This window comes from Dipteris shenzhenensis, chromosome 22 (genome assembly GCF_047967505.1).
Source record: "Dipteris shenzhenensis isolate YYH24624 ecotype China chromosome 22, Dip_SZ_1.0, whole genome shotgun sequence".
Taxonomy (NCBI): domain Eukaryota; kingdom Viridiplantae; phylum Streptophyta; class Polypodiopsida; order Gleicheniales; family Dipteridaceae; genus Dipteris; species Dipteris shenzhenensis.
Genome location: NC_141617.1, coordinates 21,778,212 through 21,800,453, shown reverse-complemented (window position 1 = coordinate 21,800,453; position 22,242 = coordinate 21,778,212). Strand labels below are relative to the sequence as shown.

At 43.1% G+C, this 22,242-nt stretch overlaps 1 protein-coding gene across 1 annotated transcript; it reads right to left on the bottom strand.

Annotated features, from left to right (window-relative positions):
• Window positions 1-4,710: 4,710 nt before the first annotated feature.
• LOC147887870 (coronatine-insensitive protein homolog 1a-like) lies at window positions 4,711-18,944 on the bottom strand. The gene is made up of 4 exons (XM_087393149.1): window positions 18,882-18,944; window positions 17,882-18,646; window positions 6,372-6,873; window positions 4,711-5,900 (listed from the first exon to the last, which is right to left on the bottom strand). The coding sequence occupies exons 2-4, from the start codon at window positions 18,352-18,354 to the stop codon at window positions 5,091-5,093; spliced, it is 1,785 nt and encodes a 594-aa protein (XP_087249275.1). The 5' UTR covers window positions 18,355-18,646; window positions 18,882-18,944; the 3' UTR covers window positions 4,711-5,090.
• Window positions 18,945-22,242: the final 3,298 nt, after the last annotated feature.

Genomic DNA, 22,242 nt, shown 5'->3' with positions numbered 1-22,242 from the left:
ATTGAAACTAATCACAATTGCATTGGTCTTTCTTAAATATTCACATGCCGTCCTAGGTATTAGATGTGGAGCATTTCAATGCTATACGTGAAAAGGCTTAAGGTGTTGTGTTGAAGACCTTCCTTCCATGCAAATCTTAAATCTCTTGAACCTACTTCATTCTTCTACAATCTTAAGGGCTCAATCCATTTCAATACGAATTTCTTACCCAACTAGTGAGATCAAGCCGTCCATCAAAGCATAAGACCAAATCTCCTTCATTAAAGTTCCATTCCCATCCTTCAATATCTAAGCATCCAATATGGTCTCATGGTTTTTGTTTGGCTTCCATATGCATGAGAGCTCGTTCCTAGTCTCATCCACCCCTTCCACGTACATCATTTGGCTTCCTTGCCACCTCCATCTATTGCTTGTATGCTAGCCTCAAGGCTAGTATCTCAATCTCCAATGGTAGCATCGCTTTTGTGCCATACATAGCTCAAAGCATGTGTGTCCTATGGTAGTCTTCTATGTGATGTTGCAAGCCCAAAGTTGCCTCTATAACATTTAAATCCCAATGACTATATTAACGTACAACTAGCTTCCCTACAGAAGATTCCATTTGTTCTTTCAACCTGCCATTTGCAACAGGATAATATATAATTAAAGTTCTACGTTTGATGCACATGCATTTCTCCATTCTAGCTCATTCTGACAAGAAAATGGATTTTTACATCTATGTGAGCCAAGTGTATGCAACAATAGAGATGAAAAATTCTACGACCAAAAGAGAGGCCTTGGGAATTATGTATATAGTGTTCAAAAGAGTTGACACTATCTCGAAGGGCAACCCATTTATATTTTAGGTGGACCACCAAGCATTGCTCTAAAGGCTCAACAAGCCAATCATGAAGCAAAGGTTGATAATATGGACACTACTAGTACCATAGGAACTCAATTTCATGATTATCCACAAACCTTGTTCATCTCACTATGGTGGCGATTACTTGTCTGGCACCACATCCAAAGAAGGGACAAATGATGGTCTCCCAAATGTAGGATTGTTCATTGTGTCTATTAGACAAGCACAAATTGATCATGCAATACCTCTCCATAGCTACATTCCTCGAAGATGTGTCCACAGATGAATGTCAAAGGATTGCACTCAAATCATGAAAATACATGCTTATTTGCTAGCCACTTACACAAAAAAAGGGCCCCCAACCTTTCCACACCAACAAGCAATCATCATGGGACCAACCATTTTCTAGCAAAAACATAGTAAGAAATTTTTTGAATGTAGGATTATAATAGAGTACCATATGCATACATGTCGAGAGGCAAGAAGTGTGATGCATGCTAGGGGGTGTGACGCCAAGCAAAGAGAAGGTTCAAGAGGGCTAGCAAATAAATGTACCTCAATGAAGAGAGGGTTAGATTGAAGCGAGGAGTGATCTATTTGCACAAGGACTTGTTTACATGCTTGCATGGAGGGGAGAAGGATACCAGACAAAGTGAAGAAAGAAGTGCAAAGGGGAGCAAGAGGGAACAACATCCTCCATTGAAAGGGGCATCTAAGGTGAGCATATTAGAAACTCATACTTAGCTATTTCCAAGTGAGAAGCAATCTTAGGCATGTTTATCTCTACAATATGTAGTTGATGATAACAAATGTTCATATTTATTTTTGAAACAAACCTAACACCATTGAGATGCCCAAATATACTTAGAGGTGCATGTCCATATTCATTTTTACAATTTTATAATCAATGAAGAGATCCTCAAAGACACAAGAGATTCAACTTATGTCTTTTGGTAAATAGACAAACTAGCATGGGCTCCCTTTTTCTCTCTTAAGCTAAATGAAGGAAATGGAAAGAATGTTAGATATATCTAGATGAATCCAAGAATATGCCCAAACTCATCGTCTAAAAACACAACATAGTGCAATTTCAATCTCATGATAGTCACTCATGAGGTTGAAAACCATAAACTCCATCACATATAGCAAGGACTAGCTACTATGACATCCCCACTAACGTCATCAACGCCCAACAGTGGGTCTAGACCATAGTATAAACATATGCTCTCACATATACAAATCCACACATGAGCATCCATTTATACAAAGTCTTCGTATTGAGCTTCTGTCGGCACTCCGGAGGTGAACGGCAAACTCAGCCATGAAGAAGGCTAGCACTAAAGGAGATGTGCTAAGGCAATCCAAGACTCAGCAATGAAGAAGGCTGAGCACTAAAGGAGAATAATGTGCTTCTATCGGCACTCCGGAGGTGAAGGGCAGACTCAGCCATGAAGAAGGCTAGCACTAAAGGAGAATAATGTGCTAAGGCAATCCAAGACGGAAAGGATTCAAAACACTATTTAGAGCCCAAAGTACATTCCATCCCCTTCAGGTAAAAAACTTTGCATGTGCGTCTGTGTGCCCACCTTTTCGAGTTGATTTTCAGATCTAAAGCAGATTGTGCAAACTTACCTATCCCACCAATAGTGAAGCTTAGGAAAGGTCGTCAAGCAACATGCACACAAAAAAACAACCATAACTCTAGCCACCTTTCTTGCCACAGTCCTAAAGTCTGATAATTCGAAACATATGAGTTCTTCTCTTTGCTCATCTTATGCCTCCTGTGTGAAAGCAGAGGTACAACCTATTGGAGCTGGAAGATTTCTTGCTGATTTTGAGGAGACAAGTTGGGAATAAGAGCCTCTCGGCATAAAAGTTTTTAATGGATGGGCCTGACATTGATAGCTCGCTAAACTAAAACAGAGCACTGCCGTGCGAAAAACTGTCTCAAATCAAGATAAGCTAAGGTTAAAATAAGCTGAGTGATAACAGTCTGAGCTTGAGATCTGCAATAACCATGCACAGTGACAAGAAGACATACAGCTTGATGTAGAATTTAGATACCATGACCTTAGCCAAAGGGGTGTCAATGCATTCAATGTTAGACCAAATGCCAGTTGGATATTGCTAGACAGCAGGAATGTGTTGGAAGGGTCACCTCCCCATCTGTAAGCCCCCATATGAGGAGAGCATGGGGTGGGGGAGGAACGGGAGGAGGAAGCGCCTCTTCGGTTAGCGAACCACCGGGTCTACCTCTTTTCCTCAGAGTTGCCGCGGCTATTCTTCGGTATCACGACTCCCTTCTTCTTGTTGGGATTGCCCTGGGAATTATCTCTCTTTTACTTAGACTTTTCAATGATCTCGGTTACGGTGAGTTCCCACTTGATCCCAACTCGTGTCAATAGGGGCAGGATAGGCTGAAGGCCTCGGCGTGAATTTGGAAGCGGGGTTTGGGGGTGAACCTAGGGCTTGAGTGTCTACCACATGGGCATCTGATTGGATGTCATGTGGACAAGAGCCAGAAGGGATTGAGTGATAAGATGGGCTGCCACAGGGACAGCATCTTGGCTATCATGTGGGCAGCACAACTAGAGCTGTTATGGGCAGATCAGAGGGCCAGAATAGTGCAAAAGCATGGCAAATCTGTACGGATTACAGATGCCGCTGGTTTCAGGGACATGTACGAAGCTCGGGCAAGAGCCCTAGAGCTGGAACAAACCTGGAGCAAAGGCAAGATAGTCTCATTGGTGACAGCCAAAAAGTCTACATTTGCAAGAAGCTGCAATAGCACTTTAGAAGTGCATTTTAAGACAAAAGCAAGGTCTTCTAAAACTTACTAAAAAGAACATTCTCGAAGCCCAAGCCAAGCCTTGGCTGTCTCTCAAGGCAGCAAGGTGTTGTGATTTGGACGGAAAGTCTACTTACGCTCGAGGTGGAGCACGCGAGCTCGAGTCTAGAGATAGCCGGCAGATAGGAGGAGGACCTTGTGGTTAGATCAGAGAACCACACCATTGGTGGGACTCTAGATCTATCTCTTTTATATTGTGTCCATAGTTTTGGACAGAAATATATAAGTTTTGGTGTCTTCTATATCTGGCTGGTTCATTGTCTGTTGATGAGTCTGCACATCTATGTGATGCACATAAAGTAAAGAAGTTTGTTCCACACACACGCACACTGTGTGAGCTCCTGGGCATTACTGTAAGTCTTCCGCTGTGCGTACCCTCTGTTGGGTCATTTCTAACAGAATGATCTCCAAGATTTGCTGATATTGTAAAGAATACTTGCTGGAGATCTGTCAACTTTCCCCAGATTTGCTGCAAAACTTTTAAAAACGATTCAAACGCCTTTACCCTTGCCGGAGTTTAACGTGAGGGAAAAGGCAGCAAAAGAAAATGAAAATTGCAATCAAGGCACGAAAATTGCAATCAACACAGGGGGGATCATTGCAAATACTGATGTCACGCAGCAAGGTATGCTGATTTGCAAGGCAATGGACTGCCTTGGAATAGAACTTTTGGGGCACTTGCTGTGCACTTTAAGAGTCGACGAAGAACCTTCAAGAACTTTGACAAATCTAAGGGTCGAAGCTGGAATCACACCCTGAAATCACTATCCAAGATCTGGATCTCTGTGAGAGATAGAACACACTAGGAGAGATTTGCAATGAAGTAGGTATATACTATGTAAGGTCTACCTACATCTGAAAGGGAATAGACAAATCGGCTGCCTTGCAGTACTGTAATGTTGATGAACAAATGATAGAACTCCCTCCATGTGTGTGTGTGCGCACGTGTGGAATTGCGTCAGGCGTGCTCACCGTATAAGGAGATACAAGTCATCACAGTTTTATTGCTGAAACATTCTACTGCCAAAGAAAATATGGCTGACAATTTACGAAGCAAACCTGCTATAATGCAGGCCCAAATATCATATAGATTGATGCCTGCCATGTTTTCTGTTAAGAGCAAATGGTGATTAAGAATAACTAGCTTGTGTGATACATATAAAGAGATGTTGAAATCCACTCCATATTGGAGAGATTAAAAAGGATGTTGCCATCCACTCTGAACCAATTCCGATTAACCTCAACAGCTAGTTGATGATTCTCCAAGCCCTTACAAATCTGCACATTGACCCTGCACTACAATCATACAAAAGCTCCAACCTTGTAGAGGTTTGGCTAAATATCCTCCCTTGTTCTGGACAGACGCATCCTGCATCCAGCACATTTTCATGCCATCACCTATCAGACAAGTTCATGTTCAATGGGACGTCCTCCAAGACACATGACTGTTTCTGGACTATCTGTTCGCCTTCCCGCAAAAGAACGGTATGCTAGAAATTGAGGTGGTGGCTTTTCACAAACTCCCTGGGGATCCTCCATTTCAGGCTTCTCTATTGCTTTAGCGAATTCTACATTCCAAGATGCATGACTCAGGGGTGATAAATCCTTATAAGTGCCTGTTGACTTATAACCTTCCACCCAAACATGCTTCAGAGAGCCCATCTTCAAAAGTGATGTTGCAATTGCTGCCTCACTAAAAACACAATCTCGCATTTCAAGCCTCTCAAGGTTAGGGCAATTCTCTGCAAAGAGGCTGAACCCCACATCAGTCTCGCCCAATAGCCCAAAAAGTACCCACCTCAGTTTCTGTCCATATTTTCCAATTTCTGCCATACCATTGTCAGTTAAGAACCCAGGCCTTAAGTACAGTGCAAAACGATGAATCTCAGGACATCCTTGTATCAAAGCCCTCACCCCCTCGTCAAGAGGGTACTCCGAAGCCTCATTACCTTCATCTAGTAATACTAATCTGAAATCCTTCAGTTTTGGGCAGTTTTGGGCAATCGTCATGAATGCAGCATTATTTATATCTGAGACATAAACTGCAATATATTCAAGATGATGACAACCTAAAGCAACAGATATCAAGCCCCTTTGTGTAACAAAACCCTGCTGTACATCTTTATCTCCACGCTCCACACGAAGCCTACGTAGATTCTTACAATTATTTGCTACAACTTCCAGACCCTCATCACCAATGGCATTTAACACCTGTCACAAGCACAATATCTTTACAATTGTGGAGATCCCATCTTCTCATTCCCCAACCTCTTGGATTGGCTAATTTCAAACCATGAACATAAAAAAATACCACTTTTCACAAGGAAACAGTCCGCTGCTCTTCATAAATAAGTAGTAAGTATTCCGAGGCCATATCTCAGAGAGGAGATAAAAAAGATGATGACATGGCAGTCTGCAGAATCCTTTGAATGAAAGAGGGCAAAAATCTCAAATTTTGCAAAAGGGACTCTAAACAAGTATAATGCCTAGACTTAAGACACACACACAACACAATAAGGTTTTTCTGTCAATTGAAGGAACTATTTAGAATGATATCTCAGCAGAGAAAAACTGCATTAAGATCAAAACACCATCAACAGCCAGTAACGTGAATCTCAAAAGTGACTTCTGCCTTGGACAATTGGAAAAAACATTAAGATGAAGATGATGCAAAGGTTATACCTCCAAAGTTTCAAGGTTTGAGCAACGGCCAAGGAGCTGGCAGTGGCCATCCACACTAAGAAATGAGAACTGCAGGTCAATCTTCTTCAAACCTGGTGCAATTGGTTGAATAATTGAGTTCACAGCGATGTCTCCCTGATCAATCCCCATGTAATACAGACCAACCAGTGATGTCAAACCCATAGGCAAACTAAATGCCAAGCTATGCTGCCCGTTCTGACCATTGATAGAACCTACTGCAACTCCTCCAAATTCCTGCAGAACTGTCGTTTTGCTCAAAAGCTCTGCCAAACTCTCTAACTCAAACTCATTTAATTTCAAAGATGTTAACGATTTGCACTTCTGTGCTATTGTTTCCAGATCAACAATGCTGACATCTCGCAACTCTGTTTCAGAAAAGTGAAGCGTTTCCAATGATGAATTGTGGAGAGCAAGTTCATGTAACCACTTTCCTCCATGATCTTCAATAGTGCTCTCATCCAGAAGAAGGACTCTCAAGGATCTGACGATGCAAATCAAGGCATATATGAGAGATAATAATGTAGAATATGCTAGTGCAAATAAACCCATTAATGTTGGTCCAGTCTTCCCAAACAATTCTTGTCAAAAGGAGAGGGAACAATAAAATTCCTTTCACACACAATAACGTTAAAATACATTTTAGCATGGTTCTTGAAAACAATTATTGTGATTTTGTAGAACATAGCGATAAAATCAAGGTACAAGAAGGTAATTCCTAGCTAGCTTGCACAGAGATCACAGGAGGTGTCACCACAATGTAAATATCCTAAGTCAAAGTACAGTTGACCATTTATTTGATCTTAATTAAAGAGTTTTATATGTGTTAATTACGGTCAAAGAGTTATTTTAATGGTCAAAGGATTGACTACGGTCAAAGATACTTGACTCCAGTCAAGTAAACCTGACTACGGTCAAAGAATGTTGACTTCGGTCAACATTACTTGGCACGCGCCAAGAGGGGTTAACCTCGGTTAACCAAGATGTGCCAACCTCGGTTGGAGAGACTTGGCTATAATTAAAGCGCCTTGACCTTTGGTCGAAGCTCTTTAATTATAATCAAGAGTGTTGACCTCGGTCAACCAGAGAAAATATATATTTATTTATTTATATATATATATATTTGTTTAGATGTGCACATGTGTTCAGTGGGGACGCCCACCGTGACTAGGAATAGTCCACAGTGTGTTATTTGCATGCAAAGCGCTAACAATTAATGGGTACCATGGTGGTGCGCTTTAATTAATTGTTGCAGGTACTAGGAAGGATTATTTTTTCCTAAGCGAAATGGGAGCCTGACAAGCACCTAGGAAGCGGTTCGTGTGACCGAGAGCCTTGAAGACTCCAGAATGGCCCTAAGTGGCTTGTAATAAGATTTAGTCTAGATTTTAGACAAGTGGCATGTTGCCAATTTGAATGGGGCTTGAAGCTCTTGTAAGAGAGAATTTTTTTCACGTTTTATGAGAGACTTACGAAACAGCTTCCTGCTGAACTTTTGTAACAGAATTTCTGAAAGTAATAAAGACCTTCGGGGGGGTCCAGCCCGACAATTTGTCCTGGGCCCTAGTGTATGTTAAGTGAGAGGGAGTGAGGGAGAGCTTTGGAGACTGTAATTCCGTCATTGACGTGAAGCGATTGCTGTTTATTTCCCACTCTCAGTTTCGGTTTTATTGGTATCAGAGCAGGGCTTCACAGTTTTCTTAAACTGTGACGAGCCAAGAGACAAGGAGTGAAAGAAAGCATAGACTCATCGCCCCCTTGTATAGTGTCGGGGTAAGCGTGACGTGCAGGCGCTGCAGGCGCAAATTGTAGAGCAAGGGACCTTCCAGTCGACCACAGAAGAAATGATGGTTCTGACGCAGAGCTAACGAGAAGCGAATAACTATGCGTGAAGTGATGCATAAAGAGGCTTAAGGTATCTAGTGGAAAGCCCACGCAGGGTGCCGTGAATTGCAGAGAAATCAGAAATCGCCCATAGCTAACACGTCGCTCGTCTCATACGTTTGAGATTTTGGGGCATTGGTATGTTTGAAGGAATCGCCGCCTGAGATACGTTAATTGTATGAGGTAAAAATTTGGGGCTTGAAAGCCACGCAGGACCTGCCAACAGATGCCCATGGAGCTTTTGAAGAGGCCAACCAAGGCGCGACAGATATAAGTCAGGCTTTTCCCTTCACGCGACGAGATGTCTCCATGTTAGCAGACGCAAAAGCCCTCGACGCGCGATGGACTTTGAGGCGCGATGCTCTAAACGATTCGCCTGTGCATAGTTTCTCAGCCAAGGTTCAATCTTAGGCTCCTGTTGACGTGGCATAGGACACGTGGCAGAGGTCTTGCAAGGTGCTGATGTGGCACACGTGTGTAATCTGACACGTGGCAGGTGACGTGGCAGACACGTGTGGATTCCTGACGTGGCAGTACAGGTGGCAGACAGCTCAGATGCTGACATGGCACTGACACGTGGCAGCCAGCCTGGCAGACCAGTGGTTAAGTTAATCCTGGTAAAGTTAAACCCTGGTTGGTTGACCCGTGGTTAGTGAAACCCTGGTTAAGTCAACCGCAGTCAGTTAACTCTGGTTAGTTGAACCAGTATCCAGTTAGTTCAACTTTGGTCCAGTTAATCTGGCCTAACCAGACCAGTTTGGTTGGTGTAACCAGTCCAGTTAGTCTAGTTGCAGACTAACCAGACCAGAACCAGACAGTCGGTTAGAGTAACCAGTAGTTACTCATCTGGTTACTGTTTTCAAAAAAAAAAAAAAAAAAAGAGACAGTTGCAGAGACAGTTTTGGCTATCAATTTTCTCCTGCCTGTCAGACTTTTACTGTCAGAAAAGTAGCAGAAAACCAGAGAAAAGCAGAGAAAACAGAGATTTGCAGAAAAAGGAGTATGCATGCCTTTGAGCAGTAAAAAGAGGGAAAAACAGATGCCTTTTGAAGCCATCTGCAGCAGCCAGAAAAGGGCAACATAGTTGATGATGCTTTGGCAACTGTGTGGGTACATGCATTGAACTGACAGCCAGTACTGGCATAGATTGTGAATGCAAAACACCTCTTGTTGAGGTACCTTTTCTGTTGGAAAAGCAAAGGTAGTGTGCATCAGTTACCCGCACTGTGTGAGAAATCTGCAGATCTCAGAATATGGATCAATCACCTATCCAGTGGGATTCTCAAGATAGGGATGTGCATCCAAGACAGAGGAATGTGCCACAAACTCAACAAGAATTTGAACAAATGGTACGCACTCGTATACAAGAGCTGGAAAATCTTAAAAGGGATCCCAGGGCTCAGCATTTGTTTCCAGCAGAGGCTATGCCTAATCCAGTATATGACGTGCCAATGCCAGAGGCACACTCTCGTGTACAGTCTGAGAGAGAGAGATCTCATAGATCTCATAGGAGACGGTCCCATAGTAAAAAGAGATCGAGGCGTCATCACCGATCTCCTAGTCCATCACCGTCTACCTCGAGTTCGACTTCTGTGTCTTCTCCTTCCTTATCAGATAAACCATCTAGGAAAAGAAGGAAACACGAGAAGTCTGGGAAGAGAAAGTCTTCCAAAGCGACCAGGGAATTTAAAGAGGGAGGAAAATCTGTCAAGTTTATGACCTACAATGGACAGTATGGTCATACAGACAAAGCATTGCAGTTTATCAGACAGTTTGATGCTGCATTCGGTACTGAGAAATTTTCAGAATCCTCCAAGTTAAGAATGGTCAGCCTACACTTAACAGCAACGGCTAGTGCATGGTGGAGTGCACTGACCACAGATGGATCAGCCCCAAGAAAGTGGAAGGGCTTCAAGAAAGCCTTCTACCAGCAGTTCATGCCTAAACAGTTTAGAGACCATGTTCTTCAAGATTGGGACAGCTTGCACATGGATGCAGGAGATACAGTGGATGGGTACAACCAAAAGTTCTGGGATGCTTATTTGCAGGTTGCACCGTTCAAAAAGATCTCCAAAGGTACCCAGATGAGAAAGTACAGAGCAGGTCTCACTCCAAGAATTCAAGCAGTAGTGAATGCTTTGGGGGCAAAGAATATTCAAGATCTTATGCATTCAGCCTCAGTAGCGAGTCTTGTGCCGCTACAAGATCCATCTACAGTGCCATCCTTGCATGCAGGACGTGCTGATAAAAAGAAATCTGATTTTATAAAATCAGAAAAGAAAGAGTTCCCCAAGGCTGAAAAGAAAGGGTTTCAGCCTCAGAAGCCGAGGGGTACTCAGTTCTCAAAGACCTATAAGGGCAAATCTATATTTACCCCTGAACAGATAGCGGAATTCCGTAGAGATGGGAAATGCTTCAAGTGCGGTAAAGAGGGGCATGTGGCTGCCCAGTGCCCAGAAAAGCCTTCATCATCGAAGGGAAAAGAGGCAGAGAAGCCACGAGGACCGCAAAAGCCAATGGCGGGGGGTATTCCTGATATACTGGGTCATGCTTTGAACCCAGAAGAACGAGAATTGCTGCTATCATGGGGCAAAGTTAGAGACCAGCAAGCGCTAATTTTATTTGATCCAGGGGCTACTGATAATTTCATATCAGAGGATCTAGCCCTGAGGCTGGGAATAAAGACGGAAGAGTTAGGCAGGGCTTTGGATGCCGATCAAATGTTTTGTGGGAATCCTGTGCCAGTTACTCCCTTGATAGGGAAGCTCCGTCTACATGTTCAGAGTTATGTGGATCAGGAAGACTTCTTCATTTCTCCACTGAAACATTATGATGTAGTTTTGGGGATGCCTTGGTTTCACCGCAAGGCAGTGAAGTTGACTCTTCCTGAAAGAGTGCTGGAATTTGTACATAGGGGAAAAAATCAGCGTGTAATTGCCAGGAATAAAGGGGACACTATCCCCATTGTATCTAATGTTTCATGCGGTAAAGCAATAAAGTCTGCAATTTCTGCGTACATGGTTTTTGTAAAAGAAAAAGAGACTGATATGCATGCTGAAATGAATGATGCAGACAAAGATAAGTTTCAGTTTTTGGTAAACTTTAAAGATTGCTTTTCTGATGTTTTGCCAGGGGAGTTACCCCCAGAGAGACCAGAAGATCATCAGATAGAGTTAATGCCTGGTAGTGAGCCACCAAACAGACCCCCTTATAGAGTCAGTGCGACTCAGAGAGAGGAGATTATGGCTCAGGTACAGGACTTGCTGTCCAAAGGCTTGATTCAGCCCAGCTCGTCTCCTTTTTGTTCCCCTGTACTGTTAGTACAGAAGAAAGATGGTTCATTCCGTATGTGTGTTGATTATCGCGCACTGAACAAAATGACCATCAAGAATAGATTCCCTATTCCGCGTATTGATGATGTCTTGGATCAGTTAAATGGAGCTTCAGTTTTCAGCAGGATAGACTTAAAGAGTGGCTACCACCAAGTGAGGATACAACCTCAGGATGTGCATAAGACAGCATTCCGCACAACATTCGGGCTGTATGAATACTTAGTGATGCCTTTTGGGTTAACAAATGCTCCAGCCACATTCAATAGAATGATGGATCGCATCTTCCGGGAGTACAGGCATTTTACGGGTACTTTCTTTGACGATATCTTAGTTTTTTCTAAGACAGAGGAAGACCACAGAGAACATCTTGCTATAGTGTTTCAAGAGCTGAGAAATCATCAGCTCTATGCAAACAGCAAGAAAAGTGAGTTCTTCTTGGAAGAAATCCATTATCTGGGGCATATAATATCCAAGAATGGGATACAAATGGATCCAGCGAAGATCCGTGCCATTCAAGAATGGCCAGAGCTGAAAACTGTGCATGAAGTTCGAAGCTTTTTAGGCTTGTGTTCTTACTACAGAAGATTTATCAGACATTTTGCTGATATCACAGCTCCATTACATGACCTCACTAAGAAAAATGCAGCTTTCACATGGGGATTATCACAGAAGAAAGCATTCAATACACTCAAGGAAAAGTTGACTACAGAGCCTATTCTGGTAGTTCCGGATCTGTATCAGTCTTTTGATGTGGATTGTGATGCTTGTGGAGAATGTGTTGGGGCTGCATTGCATCAGAATGGTCATGTAGTAGCCTATGAAAGCAGACGACTTCGGGATGCGGAAAGATATTTAGGAATCTATGAGAAAGAGTTATTGGCTGTAATTCATGCTATCCATACATGGAAACACTATCTTTTGGGTGCAGATTTTACTGTCAAAACAGATCACCAAAGTCTGAAATACTTTTTAACTCAGACCAAGCTTTCAGAGAAGCATATGAAATGGGCAAACATGCTGTCAATGTACCATTTTCAGATTGTCCATACTCCAGGAATTCGGAACAGAGTGGCAGATGCCTTGTCCCGAAGACCCCAGGTCAATAATGTAACTATTGCTTATCATCAGGACCTGGAAGGCATGAGGGAACAATATGCTCATGATTCTGATTTTAGATGCAAGAAGGGCAATCCACCAGTCACTATTCCCTGAAAGATGGGTATTTAATGAAAGATGATTGCCTATGCATCACCCAGGAGATGAGGAAAAAGATTTTGGGGGAATGCCATGCACCTCCCTACGCTGGACATAGAGGAATTACAGCAACAACTCTAGCACTAGAGAGGTATTTTTTTTGGCCAGGAATGCGCAAAGATATACATCAGTTTGTTACTGAATGCCTTACGTGTCAGAAAATGAAATATGATAGACACAAGGCACCTGGCCTACTTATGCCTCTTCCCGTGCCTCAGGCACCATGGGAAAATATTACAATGGACTTTATTTTTGATTTGCCAAGATCAAAGTCAGGGAATGACGGAATTCGGACTATCATAGACAGATTCAGCAAGCAAGCTCATTTCCTTCCGGTTCGCAAAACCATAAAGGCAGATCATATGGCTAAGTTGTTTATGGCACAGATCTTTAAACATCATGGTATGCCTAAGTCCATTGTTAGTGATCGAGATCCCAGAATGACCAGTCTATTCTGGAGAGCTTTATTTGATAACATGGGGACGAATCTGAATTTTTCTTCTTCTTTCCATCCCAGACAGATGGTCAAAGTGAAGTAGCAAATTCTACCATTTTGGATATGCTGAAATGCTACGTGGGTGACCAAAGTTCAGACTGGGAAAAGTACCTACCGTTAGTAGAGTTTGCTTACAATAATACAGTACATAGCTCTACAGGGAAAGCCCCTTTTGAAGTCATATATGGGAAGGTGATTTTGCCACCTATATTAAGGACTAAAGATGAAATATTTGCAGCTGATCAGTTTGTGAGAGACCTCCAGACAGCTTACAGCCAAGTCCGGACAGCAATTGAAAGGTCTCAAGAGAAACATAAAAGAGCTGCAGATAAACATAGGAGACAGTTGGATCTCAAGGAAGGGGACTGGGTACTTTTAAAGTTTGAAAAAGCTAGGCTCCGCAAGTTTAAAGGCAAACAGAAAGTGTATGCAAAGTTATCTCCAAGATACTATGGCCCTTTCAGGGTTACAGAAAGAATAAATGAGGTTGCATACAGATTAGCATTGCCAGAGCATTGGAGGATTCACAATGCATTCCATGTGAGTCTTTTAAAGAAATTTCAAGGACCAGAGCCTACAGAACCAGTATCAGAGGATCCACCAGAAGTGGATGAGCTGGAGGAAGTCCTTCAGCCAGAGCAAATTGTGTACCATACTGTACGTAAAGGCCCTCAGGGTAAGGAATTTTACAGGTATCTTGTAAAATTCAAGAATTATACGGCATTAGATGCCAAGTGGATGGACGAAGACATGTTATCCGATCATCCACAGCTTTTGGATGTTTACAAGGAAGCTTTTCAGTTGAGGTCAACTGAATAGAAGCCGAGGGGATGTCACCACAATGTAAATATCCTAAGTCAAAGTACAGTTGACCATTTATTTGATCTTAATTAAAGAGTTTTATATGTGTTAATTACGGTCAAAGATACTTGACTCCAGTCAAGTAAACCTGACTACGGTCAGAGAATGTTGACTTCGGTCAACATTACTTGGCACGCGCCAAGAGGGGTTAACCTCGGTTAACCAAGATGTGCCAACCTCGGTTGGAGAGACTTGGCTATAATTAAAGCGCCTTGACCTTTGGTCGAAGCTCTTTAATTATAATCAAGAGTGTTGACCTCGGTCAACCAGAGAAAATATATATTTATTTATTTATTTATATATATATTTGTTTAGATGTGCACATGTGTTCAGTGGGGACGCCCACCGTGACTAGGAATAGTCCACAGTGTGTTATTTGCATGCAAAGCGCTAACAATTAATGGGTACCATGGTGGTGCGCTTTAATTAATTGTTGCAGGTACTAGGAAGGATTATTTTTTCCTAAGCGAAATGGGAGCCTGACAAGCACCTAGGAAGCGGTTCGTGTGACCGAGAGCCTTGAAGACTCCAGAATGGCCCTAAGTGGCTTGTAATAAGATTTAGTCTAGATTTTAGACAAGTGGCATGTTGCCAATTTGAATGGGGCTTGAAGCTCTTGTAAGAGAAAGAATTTTTTTCACGTTTTATGAGAGACTTACGAAACAGCTTCCTGCTGAACTTTTGTAACAGAATTTCTGAAAGTAATAAAGACCTTCGGGGGGGTCCAGCCCGACAATTTGTCCTGGGCCCTAGTGTATGTTAAGTGAGAGGGAGTGAGGGAGAGCTTTGGAGACTGTAATTCCGTCATTGACGTGAAGCGATTGCTGTTTATTTCCCACTCTCAGTTTCGGTTTTAGGAGGGACGTTGCCCAGTAACTACTTCTATCATTTTGTGTATATACTCACTGTGATAGGGTGTTTTCTGGCAGCCCCCAAAACAAAAATACCAAAAAAAAACCACGAAAATCACGCAATATTCCATCAATGTGTACACATCACAAAAGATATGCAACTCAGAGGTTCTGCTGAAACCTTCCTGCCCCTGCTTCCAGAATCCAAATCAAGCAGAGTGTAAACAATGTCCCACCCAACCATTAACTAGGTAGCTACACGTGGCCCCCCATCACTAAGCTACATCAGCAACCTAAATATGCCAGGCTGTGATACTAGCCATTGTCTCCCATACCTCCTAAGGTCCAAAGGGTTGTGGATGGGGATTGGAATGGCCTGATTGATCTCCTGGTACACCACTCCAGTCCCTACTCATCGAATTAAAGTGGGAAACCTCCCTCTGCTTTGAACTGGGAAGCTCCATGCATTTTGTGTGCCAGGCTTACCATGCCCTTCGTGCCCTAGGTAAACACTCGGGGTGCATACCAAAGCTATGTGATCATCTGAAGTTTACACCTTCAAATGTCCAGGCCGTCAAGCATTTGTGAGAAGTGCAGCGGAAATGAACAGATGAGAGAGAGAGAGAGAGAGAGAGGACAGAGAGAGGCATCACACACACCACACTGAGAAGGAGAGAAAGGCACAAGAGAGCTGCAAGTGATTTCTGGAAAAAGGCCCGCTACAACTGGGGGGAAAACTCTGTACAAACAGGCTGCTCGAGAGCTCCACTGGACAGCTCAAAAACCTCACCACAACCCCAACCACGCAGCCACTGCCTGCAGCCCTACAGGAGGCTGCTACACTCCAAGTATCCGCAGACACATGGTGGCCAACCTACCCTAGACTACCCTCACGGGGGGCGGGCACACCACAACACAGGTCCTCACTCATCTACACTAGCCTCACTCACTCGGCAGGCACACCCATAAGCAAGGCCCTCTCTCTCTAGGTGACATCAGAAGATGTTGACCTCTAACACCCCCTCTCAGCTCCTGGATGGAACAGAGACATCAAGGAGCTGGGTGTGCCGCGGGAACAACTGGAGGAATCCATCGTGTGATACTCCACCATTAAAGACCGCCATAGGTACTGTCGAAGAAGCCCCCTCTTGGCGTGAACCACCTCAGCACGATCACTTGAAACCTAGAACTGTTGCTCCTAGGCCACCGGTGCTAGGTAGACTCCTCTGGTACAACAATCCAACTGCCGGTACTAGTACATGACTCCAACAGAAGGTACTGGAACAATAATCCAACTGATACTGCCACCAGTGCAAGTCTGCTTCCCTGCATGGGCACTTGTATCACAGAGCTAGATAACCCCCTCTCAAGTACAAACTGGTGCACAGTCACCAGATCGATGAGCTTCAGTTCTCCAATGACAACGGGCATATAACAGCTCACAAGGATCAATCAACTGTGTCTGGATTCCCGCACTGGCAATTTGTTGACCCATGCGGATCTCTAGCAGCTCATCAGACAATAGTTGCAGCAGACCATTAGGAGATCCCCTCTGGATCTCCAAGGACAAATCCCTTCTTGGATTTGCGAATTTCTTCCAAACCTTGATCTGTATGCTAAGCTAGCATTACGCTTATTAAACTTATTTAAAGGGGTGGAAAAGGGAAGTAGAAAAAGTACTCGCTCGTTTTTTGTGATAGGAACTTGATGCGTGTTTCAAACAACTGAAACATGAGGTTACATTAGCTCCTGTGCTGTAGCGGATCCTCGTAAACCATTTGTGGTCGAAACAGATGCTAGTGACTATGCTGTTGGTGCAGCATTGCTCTAAGGTAGACCGGTAGCTTTTGAGATTAAAAAGCACTGTATAAGTGGCCAACGCATGACAAAAACTGTATGCTATTATTCATGCCTTGAAAAAGTGGAGACATGATCTATATGGATCTCCTTAGCTTGCGTTGACCACTCTTCTGCGAAGTCTTTTTGAAATACTTTTGATCTTTGCACCTAAATGCTTTTGTTAGAGAGGGAAAAAATTGCACATCACCAAAAACTATACCATCAATGACTCTGTGAAAGTGCTTCGAGCTGTTCCATACACAGAATTGAGTTAAGAATTGACAAACCTGAAAAAGCCTGATTGGAAGAAAGGCAGGGGGAGGAAGCCTTACCCCTCGCTTTATTTGACATAGCTGCATCAATGTGTCGGGCTCTCACAACGGACCTTCTGATGACGGGCCTATTCTAATGTCTGCTACTATGCAAATTCACGAATGCAGAAAGAGGGAGCGGAAGCCAATTGCAGATTCAATCTAAAATAATACTCTATATCTAATTAAGTACAGGCATGCCCAAACTTATCCTGTACCACAATAAACAGCGTGCTTTCAACCAACCACAAGCTATAAACCCATCATGCACTACAATCACGTGTCATAGCGTCAAACATGGCTGTGGACCATTGTCCGAATATATGGTTTTACACAGCAGTAAAAGGTAGGTAAAGAAGCCCGAGTTCATTCCAGCATATTAACAGTAATCGCACACAATACTAGCTCTTCAGTTCAACTCAAGTCCTAACCGCACTCAAAGTTTTGGACGTCTCTTCGCAAGTACAGACAATTGTAATGAAAGCTAAGAATCTAGCTCAATTGCAAAAGGGGTAACTTTCGGCCCAGAAAAGGAACCACAATCCAGGGGGAGATCTCTCTCTCTCTCTCTCTCTCTCTCTCTCTCTCTCTCTCGTGAATTACCCGAATGAGACTGTCTTCCAAACAGAGGAAAGTAATTAAGAGCAAGGATGCGCATACGGACCTGCATGATCGAGTGATAGCTTCAAGACCAGTAGTAGAGAAGCCAGAACACTTGTCAAGCCTCAGCTCATGTAGCATATGACCTCGCTCTTTGGCAAGCTTACAGAGGTCTTCGTCAGTGACGATCATTCGCCTTAGATGGATCGACTTCAGGCACGGGCAATTGGCCGCAATTTCGGAGATCCAAGGCTTCGCATAGCCCCCCCAATCGTCGGGGATCAAGCTAAACATCGCCGCTCTGGGCTTGCCTTTCAGCTTGACAGCTTCGAGGGCCTTGAATCGACGGGTGAGGCTGGAAGGCTGGATGGCGTAGCAGCAAGCGATGGTGACGGATTTGCGGGTGCGTCGATCGATGGAGTACCATTGACGGCAGACACGAGAGATGGAGCTACGGTCGGAAGGGTCATCGATGTAAGAGAAGATGCATTCGAGGGTGGTATCGTCGTCAAGGGGGGGCTGATGACGGGAAGCCATGGTGGATGAAGAAGCCGAGGGTTGAAAGAGCTGTGGTGCAGAGCTTGGAAAGGGGTTGTCAAAGCAAAAAGAAGAGGAGGAACAGAGCTTGGAAAGAGCTTGTCAAAGGAAAAAGAAGAGGATGAGCAAAAGGAGAAGATACAGAGGTTGTCAAAGGAAAAAGAAGAGGATGAGCAACATGGGCAGATACAAGATACAAAGCTTGATCTTTGAAAGAGCTTGATGTCAAAGCAAACAAAACAGGATGAGCAACATGAGTCAAGATACAAAGCTTGAGCTTTGACAGAGCTTGCTGTCAAAGCAAACAAAACAGGATGAGCAACATGAGTCAAGATACAAAGCTTGAGCTTTGACAGAGGAGAAGATACAGAGGTTGTCAAAGGAAAAAAAGAAGAGGATGACCAACATGGGCAGGTACAAGATACAAAGCTTGATCTTTGAAAGAGCTTGTTGTCAAAGCAAACAAAACAGGATGGGCAACATGAGTCAAGATACAAGAAGATACAAAGCTTGAGCTTTGACAGAGCTTGTCAAAGCAAAAAGAAGAGGATGGGCAACTGAGTAGGTACAAGATACGGAGCTTTTGACAAAAATGAAGAGGATAAGCAACAGAGCAAATACACAGCTTTGACAAACAAGAAGTTTTCAAAGCAAAAATAATAATAGAATGAACAGGATAAACAACTTGAGCATTTGCGTGTCTCATAAGAGCTCTCTCTACGCCCTCCAAGAAAGGCACCCACACAGATTAAATATTTGCACTAGAGACACCCACACTAGAAAAATCTATTCCTTATTAATGCTTTTCACAATCCCACAATATTATTTGAACCTCTAAGAGTGCACCTATTAATTAATTCATCTCGCCTGGGTGGGGTGAGGCACACAAAAATTAACTTAGGCTTGAGCGGAAATTGACATGCAGATTAGCAGAAGTCGCACGAATGCCTATGGAGAAGATTCCAGCGTGGGGAGCTTCTTGGAAAAGCTTCTGCTCTCCTCCAGAAGGTTCTCCAGCCTAGGGCAGGCTGTGGTAAGCAACCTCTCTATGCCTCCAAATGTGATACGGTGAAAGGGAGGAAAGGGGAGGACACAGGGGAGGAACCGGAGAAGAGGGGAGGGAGAGGGAGAGAGGATGGGTTGAGCGGAAGGCAAGGGGAAAGGAGAGGAGTGGGAGGAGAGAGGGAGGAGGGGGGCAGCAAGGTGGAGGGAGGGAGGGAGAGGCTAGAAGGGGAGGGAGTGGAGGGAAGGAGAGGCTGAGAGGCGAGGGAGGGAGCAGTGAAACGCAGAGGTAGGGAGGGAGGCGGGCAAACGGAGAGGTAGGGAGGGAGACCTAGGTTAATTCACAAACGTGAATTGATAGCTTAGGAGCTTCGGTTAATTTGTAGATGAATACGAAACAACAAATTAATTAATAGAATAGGTCTTAGATGCGAATAGGGAAAGACCCACTCCATGGTAGTATCATTTTCAAAGAGGAGCTATCTAGAAGCCATAGATGCCAGAGCAGTTCCATGTGTGTTAAGGTCTCTCTACCCAATCCAAGAAATGCAAACATATAAAAACTCAATTAAAATGTTACACAAGAGACGGCTCAATCACACCAATGAAAACACATTAACAACTTGATTAAATATTGGCAAAATAAAGGCCTGGCATCCTAGCCTAATGGTCAAAACACGTGCGTGTGTGTGTGTGTGTGTGTGTGTTTTCTTCCACCACCGTGGACCCTAGCCGACTACCCTTGGTCGCGAGCAGTGTGCTCAAACATATGGGATGCCTGAGCAGGTGATTTAAGAGTGTTGTGAGAAAAAGAGCAAAAAGAAAAGAGCAAAATGCTTTTCACACAGCACATCAAAGATCTTGTATGTAGCCATGTACTGTGAAAATAATTCAACTACTCAAGAACCTTCATGTAGGTAAAGTAAAAGTTAGTCTTTTCATATGTGTATGTGCTCCAAGAAAGGCAATCATATAAGAACTCCATTGAATATTACACAAGAGACGGCCAAACACACAAAGAAAAAACATATTAAAAACTCGATTAAATATTAGACCAAAGACGACCAATCACACAATATCCCAAATGGTTTTCACACCATCACACCAAAGATCTTATACGTAGCTATCTACTTTGAAAATAATTCCAATCTCACTAACTACTAAGAGGACCTTCATGGAGGTAAAGTAAAAGTTAGTCTTCTCTATGACTTAACTCTACTAAAGGACCTTCATGTACTCTGAACTAAAAGTCAATCTTTTTTTGCTTTTCATATATTTTGCTTTTTTATATTTTTTAGTTAAGACCAACCCTCTTGTTCTTTCGCCACATCCTTTGTGTTTCTCTCTTGTCCACTCCTATATATTACGTTGAAATCTCCTAGATTCTTTGTGCTATGCTCAACTTGCATGCTCTTCACCCTACACCTCAAAAAGAGTTTAAACCGCCTATTATGCAAAGATTTATTCTTAGGGGTCAATGCTCTTACTTTTTAGGTGCTTAATTTTACGAACAACAATGTTGGGAGCATTGTAGAGTTTTGTCATTTGTATAACTTCTATAAATGTGACTTTTGTTTATAAATTCAGCTAGCAGTGCAACAAATCCCGCTTCATTATGAAATTCCTAGGTAGAGCTATGAATTTTTATAGTATTTATGTCCCCCTACTCTTCAAAAATCTAAATTCAATTAGTTTGGGGACTATTAGTTGTGGAGAAGAGAAGAGGGTTGAAAACAAATAGGGCTAGTGCATGATTGAAGAAAGGGGGAGGTGAACAAAAGCAAGAGGGGAGAGTAGAGTGGGACTTACACATAATTGATGGGAACTCGAAGGGGGAGACTTGCATATTCATTGAAGTGGGGAGGCTACATCGTGCTAGTGGAAGACAATTCTATCTGCAGATACAAGAGAGAGAAGAATCAACAAGGGGATTGGCCAAAAAACTTGGATGCCTCTGATTTTCGCAAGAACCACGGGTTAATCAAGCTCTTAGGAACAACAGGAAGCCTAAGTAGGGTTACTATGAAAACAAACTGTGGGGAATTAGAGTACATCCATTATGTACTAGTAAACCTTTGGATCTTCATTAGTATGTATGAGTTCCCCTACTCAACCAAAAATGCAATTCCCGTGGGAAGGAATCAACCAATTGGTCAGGGTAGTAAACAGTAAATCGATTATGATAGAGAAAAGGACACACAACATTCAAGAGGCTAGAACTTCCAAAGGTCTAGGAGACAATATGCATCGCATGGTGGAAGGCTTGAAAGAGGTCAAGAAAGTGGCAATAGTAGCATCATTTGCTACAGGTGTGGGAAACAGGGCCTAAGTCCTTTGAATGCCCGAACTAGGAAAAGGGAAAGGCGATGGCACAACAAAGAGAAAGGCAATGGCATAGCAAAGAGAACCTACAGGAATGGCTAAAAATAAATCCCAAGAGCAACCCAAGGCTAAAATTGCATAAAGAAGAGAAGAAGAGTTGCCCTAATGGAAAATAACACTATGGGACATTCTCATTGCAAGGATGCCCAAAGGAAGATGATATTTGAATGAGATGTAGGGTCAATGGGATAATATGCCTCCTTATTGTGGACAATTGAAGCACTAATAACTTGGTGAGTCAAAAGTTGGTTCATGACCTAAATCTAAAACGGATTCCTCATCCATAGCCATGTAAACTTGGTTGGATACAAGATGTGCATGAGCTCTATTTTTTGCGTCAATTCTTAGTTCCCATCGATTTGGAAGCATATCGAGAAGAGGTTTTGTGTGGTATTTTCCCCATGACAGCTTGAGACATTTTGCTTGGAAGACCTTGGTATTATGATAGGAATGACATGCATCACGCAAAGACAAATGAGTATGATGCAAAAAAGATGGTGTTAC

What these genes read in the sequence shown, in the direction of transcription:
- LOC147887870 (XM_087393149.1), bottom strand. Translation starts at nt 18,354, where the DNA reads ATGGCTTCCCGTCATCAGCCCCCCCTTGACGACGATACCACCCTCGAA. An exon ending in GCTATCACTCGATCATGCAG is followed by an intron (nt 6,874 to 17,881) that starts GTCCGTATGCGC and finishes TTGCATCGTCAG; the next exon opens with ATCCTTGAGAGTCCTTCTTC. An exon ending in CAAACCTTGAAACTTTGGAG is followed by an intron (nt 5,901 to 6,371) that starts GTATAACCTTTG and finishes TGCTTGTGACAG; the next exon opens with GTGTTAAATGCCATTGGTGA.